General features: G+C 44.0%; 1 protein-coding gene across 1 annotated transcript in view; it reads left to right on the top strand.

The window, feature by feature from the left end:
- The first annotated feature begins 12635 nt into the window (after nt 1-12635).
- Nucleotides 12636-26807, top strand: part of ralbp1 (ralA binding protein 1) — a 45718-nt gene continuing 31546 nt past the window's right edge. The window contains exons 1-8 of the mRNA XM_041842970.1: nt 12636-12702; nt 14057-14400; nt 17753-17886; nt 19913-20070; nt 20234-20376; nt 21420-21613; nt 23381-23536; nt 24724-24885. Of these exons, the coding sequence (XP_041698904.1) occupies nt 14157-14400; nt 17753-17886; nt 19913-20070; nt 20234-20376; nt 21420-21613; nt 23381-23536; nt 24724-24885 (1191 nt within the window). The 5' untranslated portion in view covers nt 12636-12702; nt 14057-14156. The remainder of the gene's footprint in view (nt 12703-14056; nt 14401-17752; nt 17887-19912; nt 20071-20233; nt 20377-21419; nt 21614-23380; nt 23537-24723; nt 24886-26807) is intronic.

Below are 26807 nucleotides of genomic sequence, written 5' to 3'. Positions count from 1 at the left end.
TGTGCGACTGACGTGTTTTCCGTTTGCTCCCGTGGTATTTTTAAAATGTATGTGAATTTTGCAGCAAAACCGTATTTATTTTCATATATTATTTTGGTGATCCCTTCCCGTAAAAACCAAGACTACTTTACTTCCAAATATCAGCATGTCGACGAAACATAAGGCCAAAAACATGACTTTGAGAAAACCCGGCCTACAAGACACACTCTCATCACCGCCCTCCCCTGAGCCTGACGACCCGGGGACTGATACTCTACCCGGAGGGGCGGCTAGCCTGGCGGCGCTGAAGTGAACATTCTCGAGGCCATCAAACTACTACGCTCTGAGATAGTTGAAATGAAAACGGAGGTGGTTGCTACGATTGAGGCCCGAATAAAGGAGGTTTCTGATACTTTAAAAAGCAGATCTAACCATCCTGCGGAACGAGACGGTGCCGGCAATCGCATCACTCAAAACAACAATGGAGTCGCACACTACAACGATTGCAGCACTGGAGACCTTCGCTACAAATGTCTCCGACTTAACTACATCCCTGGAGGCTGACGTGAAACGCCTAGCTGCGGACTTGAAAAAGGTGAAGGAGAGCTGTGTAAGTTTGGAGGGATTCTCTCGCCGCAATAACCTGAGACTGGTATCAGTCCCAGAGTCAGCGGAAATGCCTCGCGCCACGGATTTCGTTTCTGGGCTGCTGAAGGATGTTCTAGCCTTGGATGAAAAGCCCCTGATTGATCGTGCCCACCGGTCGCTGCGCCCAAAGCCCCGGGATGGGGAGAGGCCCCGTGACATAATTCTTCGAGTGCACTTTTTCCATGAGAAGATGGAGATTCTCCGACGAGCCCGCAATACCACTCTGAGCTTTCAAGGACAGAGCTTCTCCATCTACCAGGACTACTCCCCCACTGTTTCCAGGCAGCGCGCAGCTTTGGACAGGCCAAACGACTACTTCGGGACCATCCAGGTGTGAAGTATGGACTGCGATTCCCGGCCCGTTTATGGCTATCTCATGATGGTAAAGACTACACATTTGAATCTCCGGATGAGGCTCTCTCTCACATTCAACGTCACATCAAGAAGTCTTGAACTTGCTCATAGTTCAGCATTGCTAGCGAACTGTGGATAGTAAGTAACCCACCTGTGGTACAACTATGTTTAGCTACAACATGCTAATTTTGTATAGTTGGGGGGTTGGCGTACCCATTCAGGCTTATTTGATGTGATCTAATGTTTTGATCATCTAGTGTGCTTGCCTTACAAGCATTCAGTCATTTTAATCTCATTGTATTGCGGTTTTACTATACTCCTGTGTTTTCTAGGCTGTCTTGCTCACCTATTCAGTTTGTTTACATAGTGTCTCAGTGACTCAAAATATTCTTGGTTATTTGCTTACTGCATCCGTTTGCATTGACCCAGTAAACAGTAAATGCTTCCCGAGGCGACACGTTTTTTTGGGGTCTTCACTTAAATTTTAAGGCTCAGAGCGTCATTTATGCCCAGCAAGCGTTAAATGTTGCGCACACGTAGTTTTTTTGGTCTTGGTTGTAAGTTTTCTCAGCATTCAACTAGACAACTATTATAATAATAATAATTATTATCTTTTTTGATTGTCTTACTACGATTTCCTTACTTCAAATTAGGTTTTCGGCTGAGAGCCGTTACACATTCTATTTATTTTCTTTATTTTCTCTCTCAAATGCCTGTTATAAGACTGGGAATATAATTATAATTATATACATCTACAAGTGGTGCTTTTGTAATTTCGTCTGCACAAGGGATTCACCTTAATTTCTTTTATTTAAAAAATGATTATCTCTTTTTGCTGTTTGATCCACTAACAAAACACGACTTTAAAGAGCGGGACTGTGGGTTTAGGTTTAAGACCGCACTCTCACAGACATACTGTGCGAAGAGAACATGCTCTATTTAGGCTTGTACCTCGTTTGGGGAGGTACTGTCTGGGATGGGGGGAGGGGGTGGGGGGAGGGGTTGAATTGTTCAGTTCTAATGTTGTCATTCTGTCTTTTTTGTTTTTTTTCGGTACTTTTTCTCAACATCTACCACCGTACATTATTACTCTGAGACAAGTTATTCTGGGGTTTCTGGGCGCTCATTGCTTTTCCATTCTATGCTCTAATGACGGGGTTGTATAACGGGAATGCCCAGAGGGGCCGAAACAATGCGATCAAATACATTTCGTGGAACACCAAAGGGGTTAATAACCCAGTGAAACGTAAGAGGGTGTTGACACACTTAAAGGGTTTGAATGCAAATGTTGCATTTCTACAAGAGACTCACTTGAGGACTGGTGAGCACTTTAGGATGCGTAGGGACTGGGTTGGTCAAGTGTTCCACTCTAACTTTCATAGTAAATCAAGAGGGGCTGCCATTTTGGTTGATAAAGTCACTCCCTTTGTAGCTTCTGAGGTTATCGCTGATCCTAAGGGACAATACGTCATAGTAACCGGTAAACTGTTTTCTACCCCTCTTGTTTTGGCTAGTGTTTATGCTCCCAATTGGGATGACACAAGTTTCATTTCTTCCTTTTTGTCTGCTATACCCAATTTAGATTCTCATTTATTGATTTTAGGGGGGATTTCAACTGCAAAATGTCCCCAGTTCTTGACAAGTCCTCACGAACAACTACAGGCCCATCTAAATGTGCCCTACTTATTCAAGCCTTTCTTCAGAAATATGCCATGTTTGAGGCCTGGCGTTTCCTACATCCTACAGATAGACAGTATTCCTTTTATTCTCATGTTCATCAAACATACTCCCGGATTGATTACTTCTTTTTGGACAAAAAACTTTTGCCTAACCTTCGGCAGTGTACTTACAAGAGTATTGTTATTTCGGACCATTCACCATTAGTGCTTGAACTAGAGTTTCCCCAGCGACCTCCTATGTGTTATCAATGGCGTCTTAACCCCATTTTACTCTCAGATAAGGAGTTTGTCAATTTCATTTCTTCTGAAATCACCTTATTCCTAGAAACTAATTCAACACCAGGTATGTCCTGCTCTACCATATGGGAGTCTCTCAAAGCATACCTACGTGGCCAAATTATTTCTTATACAGCCAACCAAAACAGAGTTCGCTCTCAGCGACTCTCGGGACCTGAGCGAATCCATAGCCACATTGGATGAGAAGTATGCCACGGTTCCTTCCTCTGATCTGCATAAAGAGCGCCAACTACTCCAATCTGAATTTGATGAGCTTTCTACCAGGCAAGCTGAACAGCTACTCTTGCGAGCTCGGTACAGAGTGTATGAACAAGGCGACAAGGCCAGTAAACTCCTTGCACATCAGATCCGTAAATCTGAGGCCTCACGTTTAATCCCACAAATAAGGACCCCGTCTGGTGCCACCACAGTTATACATAAAGAGATCAATGATCAATTCAAACAATTTTATTCTGCGCTATACACCTCTGAATCCCCTCAAGACCCTTTGCTGATTGATTCCTTCTTTAATGGCCTGAATATGCCTTCAATTGATACAGACACCCATGACTATCTAGAAGAAGAATTTACACCTGAGGAGATTGCAACAGCAGTGTCCGCAATGAAAAGAGGTAAATCACCGGGTCCGGATGGTTTTCCAACCGAATTTTACAGGACGTTTTCTGGTCTGCTTTGCCCGTTCTTGTCTCGACTATTTGCAGAGTGCCTTAATACCTCAAAGCTACCGCCTAGTCTTTATCAAGCTTCAATTTCATTACTATTAAAGAAAAACAAAGACCCTCTGGAATGTGGATCCTTTCGCCCAATCTCGCTTTTAAACTGTGATTACAAAATCCTAGCCAAGCTTTTAGCCATCCGTATGGAAGGCTCGCTGCATCAAGTAATACACTCTGACCAGACTGGCTTTGTGAGAAATAGGCATTTATTTTTCAATATTAGGCGCCTTATGAATATACTGTACTCCCCTGCGTCGGAGGACCCAGAGGTGGTGGTCTCACTTGATGCAGAAAAAGCGTTTGACCGCGTTGAGTGGGATTACCTAACAGCCACCCTTTATAGATTTGGCTTTGGCCCCAAATTCATTGCGTGGATAAAGATTCTTTATTTTTCCCCCATGGCTTCGGTACGGACTAACAACTTGTCCTCTGACTATTTTCCCTTGCACCGCGGGATCCAGACAGGGCTGTCCACTCTCCCCCTTGTTGTTTGCTTTGGCAATCGAACCTCTCGCCATTGCATTACGCTCTAATGATGCCATTCAAGGAATAATCCGGACGGGCTCAGAGCAGAAAGTCTCGCTATATGCGGATGACCTCCTTTTGTTTATCTCTAACCCTGATACCTCATTGCCACGCGCCTTATCTGTTCTTAAAAGGTTTGGATCAATCTCAGGGTACAAGCTGAATCTAGGCAAGAGTGAGCTTTTTCCTGTAAACAAGGCTGCTTTAAAGTGCTCTTTTACAAGCTCTCAGTTTAGGATTGTCCGGGATCAATTCACCTACTTGGGAGTTAAAGTGACAAGGAAATATTCAAATCTGTTTCAGGAAAACTTGGTTGCTCTAGCAGACAGTTTGAAACAATCTTTTGCTTTTTGGAATGCGCTACCTCTTTCTCTTATCGGAAGGATTAATGTCATTAAAATGAGTGTGTTGCCCAAATTTCTATATTTATTTCAATGTCTACCCATTTTTATTCCAAAATCTTTTTTATTTCACTGGATCAAACATTCATGCATTTTATTTGGGATGGCAAGGTACCACGGATTGGTAGAAAACATTTACAGAAGCCTAAGTCATTGGGGGGTTTAGCTCTACCAAATTTTCAGACATACTATTGGGCTGCAAATTTCAGAGCCCTTCTGTACTGGCTGCAGACTGATCCTACTGGCCCTAGACCAATCTGGGTCCAGATGGAGTCTGAATCGTGTAAACCTGCTGCACTTTCTTCTGTGTTGTGCTCGTCTCTCCCAGTGTCCCTAGGCAAAGGTGTGTCAACCCAATTGTAAAGCAGTCTCTTAAAATTTGGAATCAGTTCCGCTTAGCCTTTGGCCTCCGAGGCTTTTCTCTATCAGGCCCAATCAATCAGAACATTTTATTTCCTCCATCTTTGAATGATGGGGCTTTTGACATCTGGCACTCACTAGGCCTCTCCTCACTAGCCCAATTATTCTTTGATGATACATTTGCCTCTTTTGCTCAGCTACAGGAAAGGTTCAACCTCCCCCAATCCCACTTTTTCCGCTATCTCCAGACTAGGAACTTTGTCAGAGCTAACACACCTGAATTTCCCCCATAGGCCTGTGAATACAGCTATAGAGAGCATCCTGGAGCTGAACAAGCTTCCTAGGGCGCAATTTCAGATGTATATACAATCATTCATGACTTACAGAACCCTTCTTTGGTGCCTTTAAAGACTCGATGGGAAAAGGATTTGGGGGAGGAACTTGGGGAAGACACCTGGGAATCTGTGCTGCGCAGGGTGCATTCGTCCTCTTTTAGCACTAGACACAGCCTCATTCAATTCAAGGTGGTTCACCGTATCCACTGGTCTGGGGCCAGACTTGGAAGAATATTCTCTGATTTTGATCCTACCTGTGTCAGATGTAAAATTGAACCCGGCCACACTGTTGCATATGTTCTGGGGCTGTCATAAACTGTCAGGTTTCTGGGAATTAATATTTAAATGTTTCTCTGATATATATAACACTGTTATAGATCCCTCTCCCCTTACAGCCCTTTTTTGGAGTACTGCCCATAAGCACCCCCCCTGTCAAGAATCCAGTCGGACACTGTTGCTTATACAACTCTTTTAGCTAGACGGCTAATACTACAGAACTGGAAGATGGCAGCTCCCCCATCTTATAAATATTGGGTGAGAGATGTGTTGTGCTCTCTGAAACTAGAAAAAAATTAAATTCAATTCACGTAGGAACCCCAAACTGTTTAATGAGGCTTGGGCTCCATTCCGGTCTTACTTTAAACAGTCCATCCTCGGGATAGCATTCCTATTAAAACCAAAATAAGTCTGTATTTGACCCCCCTGTGACTTAGGGGTTGGATGAGCATTTCTCTGTGTTTTTTTCTGGGGTGGGGGTGGGGGGCATTAAGGTTGATGTGCTTATTGATTGTGACCTGCGGATGCCTTGTTCATCTCGCCCGGGCAGAGACTAAGGTGTGAGCTTGTTTTTCCCAGTTATTTTTATTTTTTAATTCTGTTCACGCCTACATAAAATTATCAATATTCATTTTTTATTTTAAAGCATTGTAACTTTTTATTTTGGTCCAGTGGATGATTGGTCTGTGGCCTTGACTGTCTGTGAGTGGTTGCATTTCTCCACCCCATCCCTTAACTGTTTACAGGAACAATGGTGAGGTGTTTGCTCTGTCCCTATACTATAGATTGCCCTTTAACCTTTTGTAGCCTTCTGCCTGGTGTGTTTAACTTGTCTAAAGTATGGTATCTTTAAAGTTATTATTATTATTATTATTATTTTTTATTATTTTTTATTTTTTTTATTTTATATATGTATTATTTGTACTTTTGTCTAGTTGAGTATATTATTTATATTGCTTTGTCTTGTCTGTGTGTGTGTAAAACTTAATAAACAGAGTTCTCAAAAAAAAAAGTTTTACTGTGACAGGAATCCAGTCTCCCACTCTAATCTTAATTAAGTTTTACTGTGACAGGAATCCAGTCTCCCACTCTAATCTTAGTTTAGTTTTACTGTGACAGGAATCCAGTCTCCCACTCTAATCTAATCATAGTTTTACTGTGACAGGAATCCAGTCTCCCACTCAATCTAATCTTAGTTTTACTGTGACAGGAATCCAGTCTCCCACTCTAATCTTAATTAAGTTTTACTGTGACAGGAATCCAGTCTCCCACTCTAATCTAATCATAGTTTTACTGTGACATGAATCCAGTCTCCCACTCTAATCTGATCTTAGTTTTACTGTGACAGGAATCCAGTCTCCCACTCTAATCTAATCTTAGTTTTACTGTGACAGGAATCCAGTCTCCCACTCTAATCTAATCATAGTTTTACTGTGACATGAATCCAGTCTCCCACTCTAATCTAATCTTAGTTTTACTGTGACAGGAATCCAGTCTCCCACTCTAATCTAATCTTAGTTTTACTGTGACAGGAATCCAGTCTCCCACTCTAATCTTAGTTTAGTTTTACTGTGACAGGAATCCAGTCTCCCACTTTAATCTAATCATAGTTTTACTGTGACAGGAATTCAGTCTCCCACTCTAATCTTAGTTTAGTTTTACTGTGACAGGAATCCAGTCTCCCACTCTAATCTTAGTTTAGTTTTACTGTGACAGGAATCCAGTCTCCCACTCTAATCTAATCATAGTTTTACTGTGACAGGAATCCAGTCTCCCACTCAATCTAATCTTAGTTTTACTGTGACAGGAATCCAGTCTCCCACTCTAATCTTAGTTTAGTTTTACTGTGACAGGAATCCAGTCTCCCACTCTAATCTTAGTTTAGTTTTACTGTGACAGGAATCCAGTTTCCCACTCTAATCTAATCATAGTTTTACTGTGACATGAATCCAGTCTCCCACTCTAATCTTAGTTTAGTTTTACTGTGACAGGAATCCAGTCTACCACTTTAATCTAATCATAGTTTTACTGTGACAGGAATCCAGTCTCCCACTCTAATCTAATCATAGTTTTACTGTGACAGGAATCCAGTCTCCCACTCTAATCTTAGTTTAGTTTTACTGTGACAGGAATCCAGTCTACCACTCTAATCTAATCATAGTTTTACTGTGACAGGAATCCAGTCTCCCACTCTAATCTAATCATAGTTTTACTGTGACAGGAATCCAGTCTCCCACTCAATCTAATCTTAGTTTTACTGTGACAGGAATCCAGTCTCCCACTCTAATCTTAATTAAGTTTTACTGTGACAGGAATCCAGTCTCCCACTCTAATCTAATCATAGTTTTACTGTGACAGGAATCCAGTCTCCCACTCTAATCTTAGTTTAGTTTTACTGTGACAGGAATCCAGTCTCCCACTCTAATCTTAGTTTAGTTTTACTGTGACAGGAATCCAGTCTCCCACTCTAATCTTAGTTTAGTTTTACTGTGACAGGAATCCAGTTTCCCACTCTAATCTAATCATAGTTTTACTGTGACATGAATCCAGTCTCCCACTCTAATCTAATCTTAGTTTTACTGTGACAGGAATCCAGTCTACCACTCTAATCTAATCATAGTTTTACTGTGACAGGAATCCAGTTTCCCACTCTAATCTAATCATAGTTTTACTGTGACAGGAATCCAGTCTCCCACTCTAATCTAATCATAGTTTTACTGTGACAGGAATCCAGTCCCCCACTCTAATCTGATCTTAGTTTTACTGTGACAGGAATCCAGTCTCCCACTCTAATCTTAGTTTAGTTTTACTGTGACAGGAATCCAGTCTCCCACTCTAATCTTAATTAAGTTTTACTGTGACAGGAATCCAGTTTCCCACTCTAATCTAATCATAGTTTTACTGTGACAGGAATCCAGTCTCCCACTCTAATCTTAGTTTAGTTTTACTGTGACAGGAATCCAGTCTCCCACTCTAATCTAATCATAGTTTTACTGTGACAGGAATCCAGTCTCCCACTCAATCTAATCTTAGTTTTACTGTGACAGGAATCCAGTCTCCCACTCTAATCTTAATTAAGTTTTACTGTGACAGGAATCCAGTCTCCCACTCTAATCTAATCATAGTTTTACTGTGACAGGAATCCAGTCTCCCACTCTAATCTTAGTTTAGTTTTACTGTGACAGGAATCCAGTCTCCCACTCTAATCTAATCTTAGTTTTACTGTGACAGGAATCCAGTCTCCCACTCTAATCTTAATTAAGTTTTACTGTGACAGGAATCCAGTCTCCCACTCTAATCTTAGTTTAGTTTTACTGTGACAGGAATCCAGTCTCCCACTCTAATCTAATCATAGTTTTACTGTGACAGGAATCCAGTCTCCCACTCAATCTAATCTTAGTTTTACTGTGACAGGAATCCAGTCTCCCACTCTAATCTTAATTAAGTTTTACTGTGACAGGAATCCAGTCTCCCACTCTAATCTAATCATAGTTTTACTGTGACATGAATCCAGTCTCCCACTCTAATCTGATCTTAGTTTTACTGTGACAGGAATCCAGTCTCCCACTCTAATCTAATCTTAGTTTTACTGTGACAGGAATCCAGTCTCCCACTCTAATCTAATCATAGTTTTACTGTGACATGAATCCAGTCTCCCACTCTAATCTAATCTTAGTTTTACTGTGACAGGAATCCAGTCTCCCACTCTAATCTAATCATAGTTTTACTGTGACAGGAATCCAGTCTCCCACTCTAATCTTAGTTTAGTTTTACTGTGACAGGAATCCAGTCTCCCACTTTAATCTAATCATAGTTTTACTGTGACAGGAATTCAGTCTCCCACTCTAATCTTAGTTTAGTTTTACTGTGACAGGAATCCAGTCTCCCACTCTAATCTTAATTAAGTTTTACTGTGACAGGAATCCAGTCTCCCACTCTAATCTTAGTTTAGTTTTACTGTGACAGGAATCCAGTCTCCCACTCTAATCTAATCATAGTTTTACTGTGACAGGAATCCAGTCTCCCACTCAATCTAATCTTAGTTTTACTGTGACAGGAATCCAGTCTCCCACTCTAATCTTAATTAAGTTTTACTGTGACAGGAATCCAGTCTCCCACTCTAATCTAATCATAGTTTTACTGTGACAGGAATCCAGTCTCCCACTCTAATCTTAGTTTAGTTTTACTGTGACAGGAATCCAGTCTCCCACTCTATTCTCATCATAGTTTTACTGTGACAGGAATCCAGTCTCCCACTCTAATCTAATCTTAGTTTTACTGTGACAGGAATCCAGTCTCCCACTCTAATCTTAGTTTAGTTTTACTGTGACAGGAATCCAGTCTACCACTCTAATCTAATCATAGTTTTACTGTGACAGGAATCCAGTCTCCCACTCTAATCTAATCTTAGTTTTACTGTGACAGGAATCCAGTCTCCCACTCTAATCTGAGTTTTACTGTGACAGGAATCCAGTCTCCCACTCTAATCTAATCTTAGTTTTACTGTGACAGGAATCCAGTCTCCCACTCTAATCTAATCTTAGTTTTACTGTGACAGGAATCCAGTCTCCCACTCTAATCTAATCTTAGTTTTACTGTGACAGGAATCCAGTCTCCCACTCTAATCTAATCATAGTTTTACTGTGACATGAATCCAGTCTCCCACTCTAATCTAATCTTAGTTTTACTGTGACAGGAATCCAGTCTCCCACTCTAATCTAATCATAGTTTTACTGTGACAGGAATCCAGTCTCCCACTCTAATCTTAGTTTAGTTTTACTGTGACAGGAATCCAGTCTCCCACTCTAATCTAATCTTAGTTTTATTGTGACAGGAATCCAGTCTCCCACTCTAATCTGAGTTTTACTGTGACAGGAATCCAGTCTCCCACTCTAATCTAATCTTAGTTTTACTGTGACAGGAATCCAGTCTCCCACTCTAATCTAATCTTAGTTTTACTGTGACAGGAATTCAATCTCCCACTCTAATCTTAGTTTAGTTTTACTGTGACAGGAATCCAGTTTCCCACTCTAATCTAATCATAGTTTTACTGTGACAGGAATCCAGTCTCCCACTCTAATCTAATCATAGTTTTACTGTGACAGGAATCCAGTCTCCCACTCTAATCTGAGTTTTACTGTGACAGGAATCCAGTCTCCCACTCTAATCTAATCTAATCTGAGTTTTACTGTGACAGGAATCCAGTCTCCCACTCTAATCTAATCTAATCTGAGTTTTACTGTGACGGGAAGCACATCAGTTCCTAGAGAAACACAGCTGTTATTACAGCATTCTGCTACACAGGTGTTCAGCAAGTGAACCAGAGTGTCCTGCATCCTTCTCGGGAAGAGGGGGAAAGGGGGAGTTTTTTTTTAAACTGACTGATGCCAATGTTTTTACTGCTGCACTTAACTACAAACACACACGTTTGTTTTACTATTGTTGTAGGGACCAAACAATTGATTAACCTTTAAAATCATATTTTCCCAAAGCCCTCAACCTAACCCTAAACCTTAACCTCTAACCCTAAACCTAACCCCTAAGCCTAAAATAGCCCCTTTCCTTGTGGGGACCAGCGAAATGTCCCCACTTGTCCGAATATTCTTTGTTTTACTATCCTTATGAGGACTTCTGGTCCCTACAAGGATAGTACAACTAAAACACACACACACACACACACCCACCCTCTCTCTCTCTCTCTCTCTCTCTCTCTCTCTCTCTCTCTCTCTCTCTCTCTCTCTCTCTCTCTCTCTCTCTCTCTCTCTCTCTCTCTCTCTCTCTCTCTCTCTCTCTCTCTCTCTCTCTCTCTCTCTCTCTCTCTCTCTCTCTCTCTCTCTCTCTCTCTCTCTCTCTCTCTCTCTGTCTGTCTGTCTGTCTGTCTGTCTGTAATAATAAATAATATGCCATTTAGCAGACGCTTTTATCCAAAGCGACTTACAGTCATGCGTGCATACATTTTTGTGTATGGGTGGTCCCGGGGATCGAACCCACTACCTTGGCGTTACAAGCGCCGTGCTCTACCAGCTGAGCTACAGAGGACCACAGAGGACCACAGAGGACCACAGAGGACCACAGAGGTCTGTCTGTCTGGCTGTCTGTCTGTGGCTGTCTGTCTGTCTGTCTGGCTGGCTGTCTGTCTGTCTCTCTCTCTCTCTGTCTCTCTCTCTCTCTCTGTCTCTCTCTCTCTCTCTCTGTCTCTCTCTCTCTCTCTCTCTCTCTCTGTCTCTCTCTGTCTCTCTCTCTCTCTCTGTCTCTCTCTCTCTCTCTGTCTCTCTCTCTCTCTCTCTCTGTCTCTCTCTCCCTGTCTCTCTCTCTCTCTCTCTCTCTCTCTGTCTCTCTCTCTCTCTCTGTCTCTCTCTCTCTCTCTCTCTCTCTCTCTCTCTCTCTCTCTCTCTCTCTCTCTCTCTCTCTCTCTCTCTCTCTCTCTCTCTCTCTCTCTCTCTTTCTCCTCCTGGAAAGGGTGGAGCCTTTCCATCTCCTATTTTTAGTGCAAGTGAAGTTTGCAGATGGTTGGTTGTCCTGCCTGCCTGCCACTGATGCTGTGCCCAATTGGCGAGGAACAAACACTAGTCTGTGAATCTGCCAACCACACAATGACGCTTTGTTCATCTTTATTGATATTGAGTCACGCGACCATGTTACAGCTGGTAGAGGCTGTTAGATCTGTGGAAGTAGCGTCAAATAGACAACGGAAGACACAACGGAAGACACAACGGAAGACACAATGAAGACACAATGAAGACAACCTTTGTGTAAAATCTGTCAGCCATTTTTACATAAAAACAACAACATTTTTTAGTCATTTAGCAGACGCTCTTATCCAGAGCGACTTACAGGAGCAATTAGGGTTAAGTGCCTTGCTCAAGGGCACATCGACAGATTTTTCACCTAGTTGGCTTTCATCATGTATCTGATCAAATATAAATTCATATTTAGATAGTTGAATACACTTTTTTATTTTTTGTTGTTGATAAAGTTGGTAAAACTGGACTTGTAGTTGTAGTTTCCAATGATTGCACTCTAAACTACAACTCCAATAAAGCACCTATGGCCTCACTGCGCAGACTCAGGTCTGTTTATTTGGTACTCAAACAGCTAGCAGGAAGCCCCGCTAAGGAATTGACCAGAACAGGTTAGTTGGCAAAGTAATATGTCTGATCCCATCTCAAAGTCGAATTTTAATAAAAATGGGGTTATATACATTCGAGTACTTTTAGCTACCTCATGTCGATTTATTCTCATGAATCTGTGAGCAATATTACCCGCGGGTGGCTGATAGCTAAAGTAAGCTAGGTAGCTATCTGGCTAGCTAACAAATCAGCTGTACAGTAACAGCAGCAGTTAGCATCTGGGCCTCCATTCAAAGCCGAGTGGCTAGCTACAACTTTGGTATTTTTAATGAGTAGTTTAGCAAGTTTGCACATCCGTTTAAGTCTGTTGTATTACGTTTACTTGCTCCTGGCTGTGCCTTAGGTCAGCTACTTGTGGTGGTTGTATTGAACGGGAGTCATAATGCTTTATCAACAACACGGGTTATCTCCATGGGACAGCCATGATGAGGATGACGGGCTGACCCCAGTGATAGTTGGGAAAGGAACCACATTCGATTTTTTATCTACATATTAGTTTGCTAGGGCCTGTATCTTGCTGCACAACTAGTGTTTGAAGGCTATATGGGTTAATGGGAGTTGTTTTGAAACAATACATTGGACTAGGTATCTAACAATTTAGACATTGGGAACCCCTTAGAAATGTGTGGAGGTGTGTCAGTCAAAGGGAGTAGCCACCATTTCCACCGCTAGATCCATTTAATTTCCTTTTATAGTTTGGTTTCATAAAAAGTGACCTTTAAATGGTAGGTAGTGTTATTGAACTGTAGGAGAGAACAGCCTGGTTAGGTGATTTTAGATACATTTAGTGGTGTCTGTGTGACTGTTTTTAATGTGTCTGCGGGTATGGGGGGGTTTTGCGTGGATGTGTTGTTGAGTTGACGAGGTCCAAACGATATTAGAGCCCCCTCTGGTGGCTTGGATATATCCAGCTGTTGTTGTGCTGTAGTTATGTACTGAGTTAGGGTTTGATCGCTGTGGGCATCCTTAACGTATGACATTACTATCTTAATGGGTTGTATTCTGGGACTACGGAATATATGTACATTGTGTGCCATGCAGTAAAGTGGATATGCATGCAGTAAATTGGACATACAGTCATGCGGTCTGTCTGAGTCTTATTTAATTAATCATTTAATTCAGTCCGTCTAATTAAAGCACTAAGACGGAGACAGAACAGTACTGTTTAACTAAGTGTTTGTGTACTACCCCCCACGGTTGATATGGGTTTGTGTGGATGCAGTAGTAGTTGAGAAACACCTACTATAACACTGCCCCATCTGCTGGTTACAAATTGATGCAGCAGCTGTAACTACCAGATATGTGAATGAAATGTTTGACTAAGTATGAACTCTGTGTGTGCATACCCCCATGTAGGTGTAATGGCCCGGTGATGTGTCCCTGAGCCGAGGACTGAAGAGACACCCAGGACTCTGTGTCAGGAGCAGTGCCCAGGCCAGTGAGACCTAGCCCAGCCATGACGGAATGCTTCCTGCCCCCCAGTAGCAGCCCGGCGGAGGTACGTCGGGCGGAGCACCCAGGAGGGGTGGCTCGTACCCCCAGCTCGGAGGAGATCAGCCCCACCAAGTTCCCCGGGCTGTACAGGACGGGCGAGCCCTCGCCCCCCCACGACGGACACCATGAGGTCATCGACGCCGTGTCAGATGAAGATAAAGAACACGGGAAGAAGAAGAACAAGTTCAAGAAGAAGGAGAAGAGGAGTAAGATACCTTATTACAGTTTATTTATTTAGCTGTGATTTATACAAGTCGTTCTTATTAAACTGTATAACTGATCAACGCACCATCATCCTTTAATGCTTAAAAACTCATATTGGACCATGGCTAAATGTAGCTTTCCCTCCCAGGGCGTAGTGACTAGGGAGAGAGAGAGAGAGGGGAGGACATGGACCATGGCTAAATGTAGCTTTCCCTCCCAGGGCGTAGTGACTAGAGAGAGAGAGAGAGGGAGGACATGGACCATGGCTAAATGTAGCTTTCCCTCCCAGGGCGTAGTGACTAGAGAGAGAGAGAGGCTAAATGTAGCTTTCCCTCCCAGGGCGTTGTGACTAGCGAGAAAGAGAGAGAGAGAGAGGGGGGAGGACATGGACCATGGCTAAATGTAGCTTTCCCTCCCAGGGCGTAGTGACTAGAGAGAGAGAGAGGCTAAATGTAGCTTTCCCTCCCAGGGCGTTGTGACTAGCGAGAAAGAGAGAGAGAGAGAGGGGGGAGGACATGGACCATGGCTAAATGTAGCTTTCCCTCCCAGGGCGTAGTGACTAGAGAGGGAGAGAGAGAGAGGGGAGGACATGGACCATGGCTAAATGTAGCTTTCCCTCCCAGGGCGTAGTGCAGGGGTGTCAAACTCATTTTAGCTCAGGGGCCACATGGAGGAAAATCTATTCCCAAGTGGGCCGGACCGGAAAAATCATGGTATATATATATAACTTAAAAACAACAACTTCAGATTGTTTTCTTTGTTTTAATACGATCAACATACAACATAAAGCTGGAGCCTGAGGACAGTGTGTCCAAAATAGTACAAGCACAACATCACTATTAATCATAAAACACGTCAAGTTTATTTGAAAATTCTAAAGAAAAAGAACACACAAACACACAATGCCTCAGTGATTAACAGAACTGTTTCACAGATCACATAACTATATCAGGGTGTCATTTCTCAGGCAGAAATGTAGATAAAAATAATGAAATCCTGTTCCCCAAACAAGTGCAAGAACCACAGAGTCAAGAATAGGTTAAATATACAAATAAAATAAAATCAATTAAAAACAATAGCACATCAACATAAAAACATATAAACATAAAGCTGGAGCCTGAGGACAGTGTCCAAAAGCACAACATCACTATTAATCATAAAACACCTCAAGTTATTTGAAAGTTCTGAGGACAAAGAACACACAAACACACAATGCCTCAGTGATTCACAGAAGTATATCACAGATCACAGAACTATATCAGGGTGTCATTTCTCAGGCAGAAATGTAGATAAAAATAATGAAATCCTGTTCCCCAAACAAGTGCAAGAACCACAGAGTCAAGAATAGGTTAAATATACAAATAAAATAAAATCAATTAAAAACAATAGCACATCAACATATAAACATAAATCTGAAAGCGTTGCTCAAACTCCCGTAACAGTCCCGTTATTTTATCTTTGAACCGCTTCATGTCTGCCACATGTTGGGTCGCGCACACATTTTTCAGACAGGGGAAGTGAGCTGCATCACCACCGGCAAGTTGCGTCTCCCACAATGACAGCTTCAACTTGAAAGAACGTATGCTGTCATAATACTGCGTGACAACTTTGTTGCGCCCTTGCAGCTGTTTGTTCAAGTTATTCAGGTGCTCTGTAACATCCACCATAAATGCAAGGTCCGGCATCCATTCTGCGGAATGAAATTCTAACACTGGTTTGCCCTTTTCTTCCATGAACTGTTCAATTTCTTCTCGTAAATCAAAGAAACGCCTCAGCACAGCACCTCGGCTTAACCATCTTACCTCAGTGTGGTATGGCAGGCCATAGATGTGGTCTTTCTCTCTGAGAAGGCTGTCAAACTGACGGTGATTCAGGCTTCTGGATCGGATGAAATTAACAGTTTGGATGACCACCTTCATGACGTTATCCATCTTTAATGACTTGCAACACAAAGCCTCCTGGTGCAAAATACAGTCAAAAGTCAAAAAATCACATCCTCCATTTGCAGATTGCACTTTCTCTCTGAACTTTGTCACAACGCCTGCTTTTTTCCCGATAATTGAGGGCGCACCATCTGTAGCCAGGCTGACAGCGCGGGACCAGTCCACTCCGACCCTGTCCAGCGCGCCCGACGAGTGCGGTAAAAATATCAGCTGCTGTCGTTGTATCTGTCATCGGCACCAACTCCACGAACTCCTCGGTGACGGTCAATGTGTCATCAACTCCCGCGGATGAAAAAATGGCCAGTTGTGCAACATCTGTAATGTCCGTGCTTTCATCAATTGCAACGAAAACGCAATAAATGACTTTACTTTTTGCTTCAACTGGCTGTCCAAATCCACTGAAAGATCGGAAATCCTGTCTGCAACTGTGTTTCTTGTCAGGCTGATATTTGCAAAAGCCTGCCGCTTTTCAGGGCACACAATCTCTGCTGCCTTCATCATGCATGTTTTTACAAATTCACCCTCACTAAATGGTTTTGAAGCCACTGCGATTTCATTAGCAATGAGTTAGCTAGCTTTCACTGCAGCGTCACTGATGTCTCGGCTGTGAGTAAACACAGACTGCTGTTTCTTCAGACCCGCCAACAGTTCAACATTCACCTTCTCTCATCTCCGCTGTCCTTGAAAGTTGTCATATTTCTCGGGAGAGAGAGACCATGGCTAAATGTAGCTTTCCCTCCCAGGGCGTAGTGACTAGAGAGAGAGGAGGACATGGCTAAATGTAGCTTTCCCTCCCAGGGCGTAGTGACTAGAGAGAGGCTAAATGTAGCTTTCCCTCCCAGGGCGTAGTGACTAGAGAGAGGCTAAATGTAGCTTTCCCTCCCAGGGCGTAGTGACTAGCGAGAGAGGGGAGGACATGGACCGTTTGAGGGTACACCCTGTACCCAGTGAAGGTGTATCATAGATAGCAGTCCGATACACAGCGTCCCTATCTGGCAAGAGGCAACAAGTTAGGTGTTGAGTAGGTCACCAATGATCTGATCTTGGACACCAGTTTGCGATTGGATGTGTGGAAGTATCACAACTCTGAGTTTGGTTCAGGAAATCGAGCCGCTGCCAGGTGCTGTGGAAATTGTGCTACATTGGAGGCTGACCTCTTTTCCTAGTCCTCTCTCGATCGCGCTCTCTCTCTCTCTCTCTTTGTCTCTCTCTCTCTCTTCTCTCCCTCTCCTCTGCTATATTTCCTCTCTCTCTCTCGCTGTCTCTCTCTTCTCTGCTATATTTCCTCTCTCTCTCTCCTCTCTCTCTGTGCTTGTTTACTACATCTGTGGTATTAGTGAGAATCAGAGAGAGGTGTAAAAGGGGTTTGCTTTCTAACCTCCTCTAACCTCTCCATCCATTCGTCCTGTAGCGGAAGGATACGCAGCCTTCCAGGAGGACAGCTCGGCGGACGAGGCAGAGAGCCCCTCCAAGATGAAGCGTTCAAAGGGCATTCACGTGTTTAAGAAACCCAGCTTCTCCAAGAAGAAAGAGAAGGACTTCAAGGTAAAGAACAAAGGACATGGACAGCACTCCGTGTTTAATTTATTTTCCTTTGCTGGACACATTTTTGTTTGAGAACTCTGTGTACCACTCTGCTTAATGCACTGCTATTAACTGTTAGTTACGATAACCAGTGAAGCTTATTCTTTAGAATTATTTAAATGTTATTATTTGCTGTGGATTACTTATGAGGATCCAGCACTAAACCATTTTTTGGATCGTAACAATTTTTGATTTACCACTTTATACAGTGGGGAGAACAAGTATTTGATACACTGCCGATTTTGCAGGTTTTCCTACTTACAAAGCATGTAGAGGTCTGTAATTTTTATCATAGGTACACTTCAACTGTGAGAGATGGAATCTAAAACAGAAATCCAGAAAATCACATTGTATGATTTTTAAGTAATTAATTTTCATTTTCTTGCATGACATAAGTATTTCATACATCAGAAAAGCAGAACTTAATATTTGGTACAGAAACCTTTGTTTGCAATTACAGAGATCATACGTTTCCTTTAGTTCTTGACCAGGTTTGCACACACTGCAGCAGGGATTTTGGCCCACTCCTCCATACAGACCTTCTTCAGATCCTTCAGGTTTCGGGGCTGTCGTTGGGCAATATGGACTTTCAGCTCCCTCCAAGATTTTCTATTGGGTTCAGGTCTGGAGACTGGCTAGGCCAATCCAGGACCTTGAGATGCTTCTTACGGAGCCACTCCTTAGTTGCCCTGGCTGTGTGTTTCGGGTCGTTGTCATGCTGGAAGACCCAGCCACGACCCATCTTCAATGCTCTTACTGAGGGAAGGAGGTTGTTGGCCAAGATCTCGCGATACATGGCCCCATCCATCCTCCCCTCAATACGGTGCAGTCGTCCTGTCCCCTTTGCAGAAAAGCATCCCCAAAGAATCTTGTTTCCACCTCCATGCTTCACGGTTGGGATGGTGTTCTTGGGGTTGTACTCATCCTTCTTCTTCCTCCAAACACGGCGAGTGGAGTTTAGACCAAAAAGCTCTATTTTTGTCTCATCAGACCACATGTCCTTCTCCCATTCCTCCTCTGGATCATCCAGATGGTCATTGGCAAACTTCAGACGGGCCTGGACATGCGCTGGCTTGAGCAGCGGGACCTTGCGTGCGCTGCAGGATTTTAATCCATGATGGCATAGTGTGTTACTAATGGTTTTCTTTGAGACTGTGGTCCCAGCTCTCTTCAGGTCATTGACCAGGTCCTGCCGTGTAGTTCTGGGATGATCCCTCACCTTCCTCATGATCATTGATGCCCCACGAGGTGAGATCTTGCATGGAGCCCCAGACCGAGGGTGATTGACCGTCATCTTGAACTTCTTCCATTTTCTAATAATTGCGCCAACAGTTGTTGCCTTCTCACCAAGCTGCTTGCCTATTGTCCTGTAGCCCATCCCAGCCTTGTGCAGGTCTACAATTTTATCCCTGATGTCCTTACACAGCTCTCTGGTCTTGGCCATTGTGGAGAGGTTGGAGTCTGTTTGATTGAGTGTGTGGACAGGTGTCTTTTATACAGGTAACGAGTTCAAACAGGTTTAGTTAATACAGGTAATGAGTGGAGAACAGGAGGGCTTCTTAAAGAAAAACAAACAGGTCTGTGAGAGCCGGAATCCTTACTGGTTGGTAGGTGATCAAATACTTATGTCATGCAATAAAATGCAAATTAATTACTTAAAAATCATACAATGTGATTTTCTGGATTTTTGTTTTAGTTTCCGACTCTCACAGTTGAAGTGTACCTATGATAAAAATTACAGACCTCTACATGCTTTGTAAGTAGGAAAACCTGCAAAATCGGCAGTGTATCAAATACTTGTTCTCCCCCACTGTATATGCCATTTCTTAGCAGACACTTTTATCCAAAGTGACTTAGTCATGCGTGCATACATTTTTACGTACGGTTGGTCCCGGGAATCAAACCCACTAGCCTGGCGTCGCAAGCACCATGCTTCCCAACTGAGCTGCGAAGAGGACCACGCTTTGTGTGTTTTCCCGTCTTCCAGGTGAAGGAGAAGGGTCCCAAGGAGGACAAGAAGGACAAGAAGTCTAAAGACCTGACAGCAGCTGACGTGGTGAAACAGTGGAAGGAGAAGAAGAAGAAGAAGAAGCAGCAGCCTATAGCAGAGCCAGAGCCCGTCTCCGTGGAGATACCTACATTCAGGTAGAGATTGGGGGTTGAAGGTCCGAACCTGAGTGTGTGGGTGTGGCTGGACTCCTTGCTTCCAACCTGAGTGTGTGTCTCAGGGATAAAAGCAAAAAAAAAGTACTAATATCCGTTCTTTGACATAAAATGGGTCATTTTAAGTATTATTGTTCTTCGTCAGACCCATTTTCGGGGCCCCCCTGGCTGAGGCAGTGAAGAGAACAGCCCTGTACGACGGGATCCAGCTCCCTGCCGTCTTCAGAGAGTGTATCGACTACATCGAGAGCTACGGAATGAAGTGTGAAGGAATCTACCGCGTCTCAGGTATGGCTTGGTGTGTGAGGGAATCTACCGCGTCTCAGGTATGGCTTGGTGTGTGAGGGAATCTACCGTGTCTCAGGTATGGCTTGGTGTGTGAGGGAATCTACCGTATGTCAGGTATGGCTTGGTGTGTGAGGGAATCTACCGTATGTCAGGTATGGCTTGGTGTGTGAGGGAATCTACCGCGTCTCATGTATGGCTTGGTGTGTGAGGGAATCTACCGTATGGCTTGGTGTATGAGGGAATCTACCGTATGTCAGGTATGGCTTGGTGTGTGTGAGGGAATCTACCGTATGTCAGGTATGGCTTTGTGTGTGTGAGGGAATCTACCGTATGTCAGGTATGGCTTGGTGTGTGAGGGAATCTACCGTATGTCAGGTATGGCTTGGTGTGTGAGGGAATCTACCGTATGTCAGGTATGGCTTGGTGTGTGAGGGAATCTACCGTATGTCAGGTATGGCTTGGTGTGTGAGGGAATCTACCGTATGTCAGGTATGGCTTGGTGTGTGAGGGAATCTACCGTATGTCAGGTATGGCTTGGTGTGTGAGGGAATCTACCGTATGGCTTGGTGTGTGAGGGAATCTACCGTATGTCAGGTATGGCTTGGTGTGTGAGGGAATCTACCGTATGTCAGGTATGGCTTGGTGTGTGTGAGGGAATCTACCGTATGTCAGGTATGGCTTGGTGTGTGAGGGAATCTACCACGTCTCAGGTATGGCTTGGTGTGTGAGGGAATCTACCGTATGGCTTGGTGTGTGAGGGAATCTACCGTATGTCAGGTATGGCTTGGTGTGTGTGAGGGAATCTACCGTATGTCAGGTATGGCTTGGTGTGTGAGGGAATCTACCGTATGTCAGGTATGGCTTGGTGTGTGTGAGGGAATCTACCGTATGTCAGGTATGGCTTGGTGTGTGTGAGGGAATCTACCGTATGTCAGGTATGGCTTGGTGTGTGTGAGGGAATCTACCGTATGTCAGTGAGGAGTGCCAGTGTATAGTGTGTATTAACCCTCCCTCCTCTCTCTCTCTCTCTCCTTCCCTCCCAGGTATGAAGTCTAAAGTGGATGAGCTGAAGGCGTCGTATGACCGTGAGGAATGTCCCTGCTTGGAGGAGTACGACCCTCACACCGTAGCCAGCCTGTTGAAACAGTACCTCCGAGAGCTGCCTGAGAACATGCTGGGGCGAGACCTGGCGCAACGCTTTGAGGACGCCTGCAGTCGATCAGCCGAGGCTGAGAAGGTGAGGAGATGATCCGACGGCCAGCTTTAGATAGTACGGCGCAGAGGTTGCACTTCATTTTGCACATGTTGACGGTTCCATTGGGGATTGGTTTTAACGAATTAGTTGGTTTAGTTGCATTAATGGAGTTGGTTTAGTGAGGGCTGTTCTTTTGAGCTATGGCAACTAAGAATATGATATTTGTTGAACTTGCAGGGGAGGTGCCTGCCACTCCCACTACATACTCCTCATCTTATTATCTCACGATGAGGACATTTTTTGAATGTTTAAAGTTTGTCATCAATCTACACACAATACCCCATAATGACAAAGCAAAAGCAGGTTTTTAGAAATGTTTGCAAAACAAAAAGATTAAAATAAAAAATTATACCTTATTTACATAAGTATTCGGACCCTTTGCTATGAGATTCGAAATTGAGCTCAGATGCATCCTGTTTCCATTGATCATCCTTGAGATGTTTCTACAACTTGATTGGAGTCCACCTGTGGTAAATTCAATTGATTGGACATGATTTGGAAAGGTACACACCTGTCTATATAAGGTCCCACAGTTGACAGTGCATGTCAGAGTAAAAACCAAGCCATGAGGTCGAAGGAATTGTCCGTAGAGCTCCGAGACAGGATTGTGTCGAGGCACAATTATCGATACATTATTAGGTCCTAGCAGTGTGGTTGTGGAGTCAGGCTGATACATTATTAGGTCCTAGCAGTGTGGTTGTGGAGTCAGGCTGATACATTATTAGGTCCTGGCAGTGTGGTTGTGAGTCAGGCTGATACATTATTAGGTCCTAGCAGTGTGGTTGTGGAGTCAGGCTGATACATTATTAGGTCCTGGCAGTGTGGTTGTGGAGTCAGGCTGATACATTATTAGGTCCTAGCAGTGTGGTTGTGGAGTCAGGCTGATACATTATTAGGTCCTAGCAGTGTGGTTGTGGAGTCAGGCTGATACATTATTAGGTCCTGGCAGTGTGGTTGTGGAGTCAGGCTGATACATTATTAGGTCCTAGCAGTGTGGTTGTGGAGTCAGGCTGATACATTATTAGGTCCTAGCAGTGTGGTTGTGGAGTCAGGCTGATACATTATTAGGTCCTGGCAGTGTGGTTGTGGAGAAGGCTGATACATTATTAGGTCCTAGCAGTGTGGTTGTGGAGTCAGGCTGATACATTATTAGGTCCTGGCAGTGTGGTTGTGGAGAAGGCTGATACATTATTAGGTCCTGGCAGTGTGGTTGTGGAGAAGGCTGAAACATTATAGGAAGTCGGAGGTCTAGCTCCTCATTAAATTCATTCTTAATCTTCATTTTTAAGGGGATGACTGCACTTTCCTTCTCAACACAGTACCACAATGAATGTGAGTTCACATGTCAAAGGAAAAAGGATGATCTCACTGGGGATTTGAACTTAGGTTGCAAGTGGTGAAAAGTGTCACAAACTAGGCGTTGAGCTAATTGTCCGGTTTGCACGTGATGTAGGTCATTTGAGTATCAGAACCTGCTGGTGGACTTCTGGTAAGGACGCTTTAGTGAAATGGTATTGGATCACGTCCAACTACGTGGACGATTTTAATTGGCTGAGACGGAATTTGTTACCGAATTATCTACTCAGCTGGCCGTCCTCAGCATCGTGGCTAATTTGGCCAGGTTGGCCTATGACAAAAGCTAGCACCTAGCCCTTTCTAGACCAATGGTTGAAACCATGGTCTAAGAAAAAGTATGGCCCCTGTGTGTGTTTTGTAAAAGGAGTTCTAAAATAATGTTTTATTTGTCAGGTGACCGAGTTCCAGCGTCTCTTAGCGGAGGTGCCCCCTGGCAGCCGTCTGCTCCTGTCCTGGTTGGTCACTCACATGGACCATGTTATCACAAGAGAGACGGACACCAAGATGAATATCCAAAATATATCCATCGTACTCAACCCCACTGTACAGGTGAAGGGGGAGGGGGGAGGGGGAGGGGGGAGAGGGAGACTGACACCAAGATGAATATCCAGAACATATCCATCGTACTCAACCCCACTGTACAGGTAAAGGGGGAGGAGGGAGGGGGAGAGGGAGACAGACACCAAGATGAATATCCAGAATATATCCATCGTACTCAACCCCACTGTACAGGTAAAGGGGGAGGAGGGAGGGGGAGAGGGAGACAGACACCAAGATGACTATCCAGAATATATCCATCGTACTCAACCCCACTGTACAGGTAAAGGGGGGAGGAGGGAGAGGGAGACAGACCAAGATGACTATCCAGAATATAGGAGGGAGAGGGAGGCAGACACCAAGATGACTATCCAGAATATAGGAGGGAGAGGGAGGCAGACACCAAGATGACTATCCAGAATATATCCATCATACTCAACCCCACTGTACAGGTGAAGGGGGAGGGGGAGGGGGGAGGGGGAGGGGGGAGGAGGGAGGGGGGAGGGGGGAGGGGGGAGAGGGAGACAGACACCAAGATGAATATCCAGAATATATCCATCGTACTCAACCCCACTGTACAGGTAAAGGGGGAGGAGGGAGAGGGAGACAGACCAAGATGACTATCCAGAATATAGGAGGGAGAGGGAGGCAGACACCAAGATGACTATCCAGAATATAGGAGGGAGAGGGAGGCAGACACCAAGATGACTATCCAGAATATAGGAGGGAGAGGGAGGCAGACACCAAGATGACTATCCAGAATATATCCATCATACTCAACCCCACTGTACAAGTAAAAATAATAAATTGTATTTGTAGAGCGCTTTTCATTACATACAGCAATCACAAAGATCTGTGTAGGTCAGACAGCAGGAGAGAGGGAGGGAGGGAGGGAGGGGAAAGTGGTGTGAGGGAGAGAGGGAGAGTGGTCCTCAGTGAAATCCTGGCCCAGTTCTGTAGAGCTAATGCATCCCCACAGGGGGACAACTTTGGTTGCTAGTCCTGGTTCAGTGTAAGTGGAGCAGACTTCATTATCACCCCTACAAACTACTAGACTATAGCTCAGAGGGCTAACACTGTGTCAGTGCAATTAAATGCAAGTGACCTATCTCCTCGCCTTGTCCTCTGTCTGTTCCCCTGTCTGTCCATCTATCTGTCCGTCCTCCTGTCTTTTTGTCCCCATGTCCTCTCTCCTCCAGATTGGTAACAGGGTCCTGTACATGTTCTTCACCCACGTCCGGGAGCTGTTTGGGGAGGTGTTTCTGAGGCCCGTGTCCCGCCCCCTCCGCTGGTCCAATGCTGCCACCATGCCGGCCCTGCCTGAGACGCAGGACAGCATCAAGGAGGAGATACGACGACAGGTGGGGTTTGAACAGATATTTTCAATAAAACTTAGTCACTGAAGCGGGCTAACTGCCACTAAAGCAGTTTAAGGGGTTTTAAGTGCCTTGCTCAAGGGCAGCAGATGGCATCTGAAAACCATACTTTTTAATAAAGCTTTTGTCAAATACAGTTCTCTTTCTGTGGGTCTGACCCCAAAAGGTTCTGGAAAACGGTGAAAGACCTGGAGAATAAACCCTTCTCCTCACAGCCGCCCACGCCTCTGTACCAGGCGCTGTCAGAGGAAGGCCCGTAAAATTGTCAAAGACCACAGCCTCACAAGCCATAGACTGTTCACTCTGCTACCGCACGGCAAGCGGTACCGGAGCGCCAAGTCTAGGTCCAAAAGGCTCCTTAACAGCTTCTAACCCCAAGACATCAGACTGCTCTCTGCTACCGCACGGCAAGCTGTACCGGAGCGCCAAGTCTAGGTCCAAAAGGCTTCTTTTTTTTATTTTTTATAATATGTTTATTATTTTCCAATAAAAATAAAGTAAAAGAGACAGCAATACAAACAATGATATTCATTGTACTGTTGGATGGGATGGCCAGTTTAGAGGACAAAACAAAAGTTAACTCACACATACACAAAATAAAACAAAATCCTATTAGGTGGTACGTGTATAAGAAGACAGCATATAGTCATTACAAGCAGTGTAGTTCAGCCAAAAATAAATATTGAGTGGAGTACAGCACAGAGTAGCAGCAGATCGTCAGCCCAGTTATGAAGCGGGACTAGACCATTTATCCAGTATCGGCTGCCATATTTTGTAAAACAATGGACTTCTATTGGAGGTGTTGTATCGAATCTTTTCCATATGGATTACATTCCCTAAATCCCGTAACCACATTTCAAAGGTAGGTACAGTCTCCAATTTCCAAAATTGCAATATGAGCCTTTTGGCTAATAGAGTACAAAGAGAGACAGCTTTCCCCTCCTGGTTATTCCCATCAACTGTACCAAACAGAGCGATCAATGGGTCTGGGGCTAGAACTCTATCAAAGGCCTTAGATAAGTAATCAAAAATGAGAGCCCAGTAAGCCTGTAATTTAGGGCATGTCCAGAATAAGTGGGACAACGTCCCCTCCTCCTGCTTGCACCTCTCACACAGTGGTGAGGTGTCCGGGAATATTTTATGCAGTTTTACTTTTGAGTAGTGTAACCTGTGTATCACCTTAAACTGTACAAGGTTGTGTCTGGCATTCACTGAACTGTGGTTTATATTCCTGAGAGCTTCTATCCAGTCCTCATTTGAGATTTCTGAACCAAGTTCTTGTTCCCAAGCCCTTTTAATGGTGTCTGTGGATACCTCTATGTGGGCCTGTAGCACATCATACAGTCTGGAGACCGACCCTTTTGAATGGGGTTTGACAAGGATCAAGCTATCTAATGTAGGACTATTTGGCTTCATGCCATACTGTGGGATGTGTGTCCTTAAGAAATTCCTGATTTGGAGGTATCTGAAAAAATGTGTTGTTGGCATGTTGAACTTTGCCTGTAGTTGTTGAAATGAAGCTAACTGACCATCTATGTATAGATTACCAATTGTTGTGAGCCCCTTCTCCCTCCACTGTGAAAACACCACATCATCCATTGCAGGGTGGAAAGCATGATTCCGGCTAATCGGGCTGTCTATGTACACAGTGGGTATGTTAAGAAAATCCCTAATCTGTTTCCAGATCCTAAGAGTATGACAAATGACTGGATTGGAGTCATAAGTGGCTTTTTTCACATATGATGGGCTATTAACAAGTGCAGGGAGTGAGGAACGTTGACAGGAGGCCTGCTCAATCAAAAGCCATGAAGGCATATCCTTCCGTCTCATCTCAGGTAAACTTTCCCTCCAGAAAGACACAATGTTCAGATTAGCAGCCCAATAATACAGTTTGAAGTGAGGAAGGC

This window comes from Coregonus clupeaformis, chromosome 21 (assembly GCF_020615455.1).
Source record: "Coregonus clupeaformis isolate EN_2021a chromosome 21, ASM2061545v1, whole genome shotgun sequence".
In the NCBI taxonomy this organism is placed as follows: Eukaryota; Metazoa; Chordata; class Actinopteri; order Salmoniformes; family Salmonidae; genus Coregonus; species Coregonus clupeaformis.
This window is presented reverse-complemented; position numbering and strand designations above follow the sequence as displayed.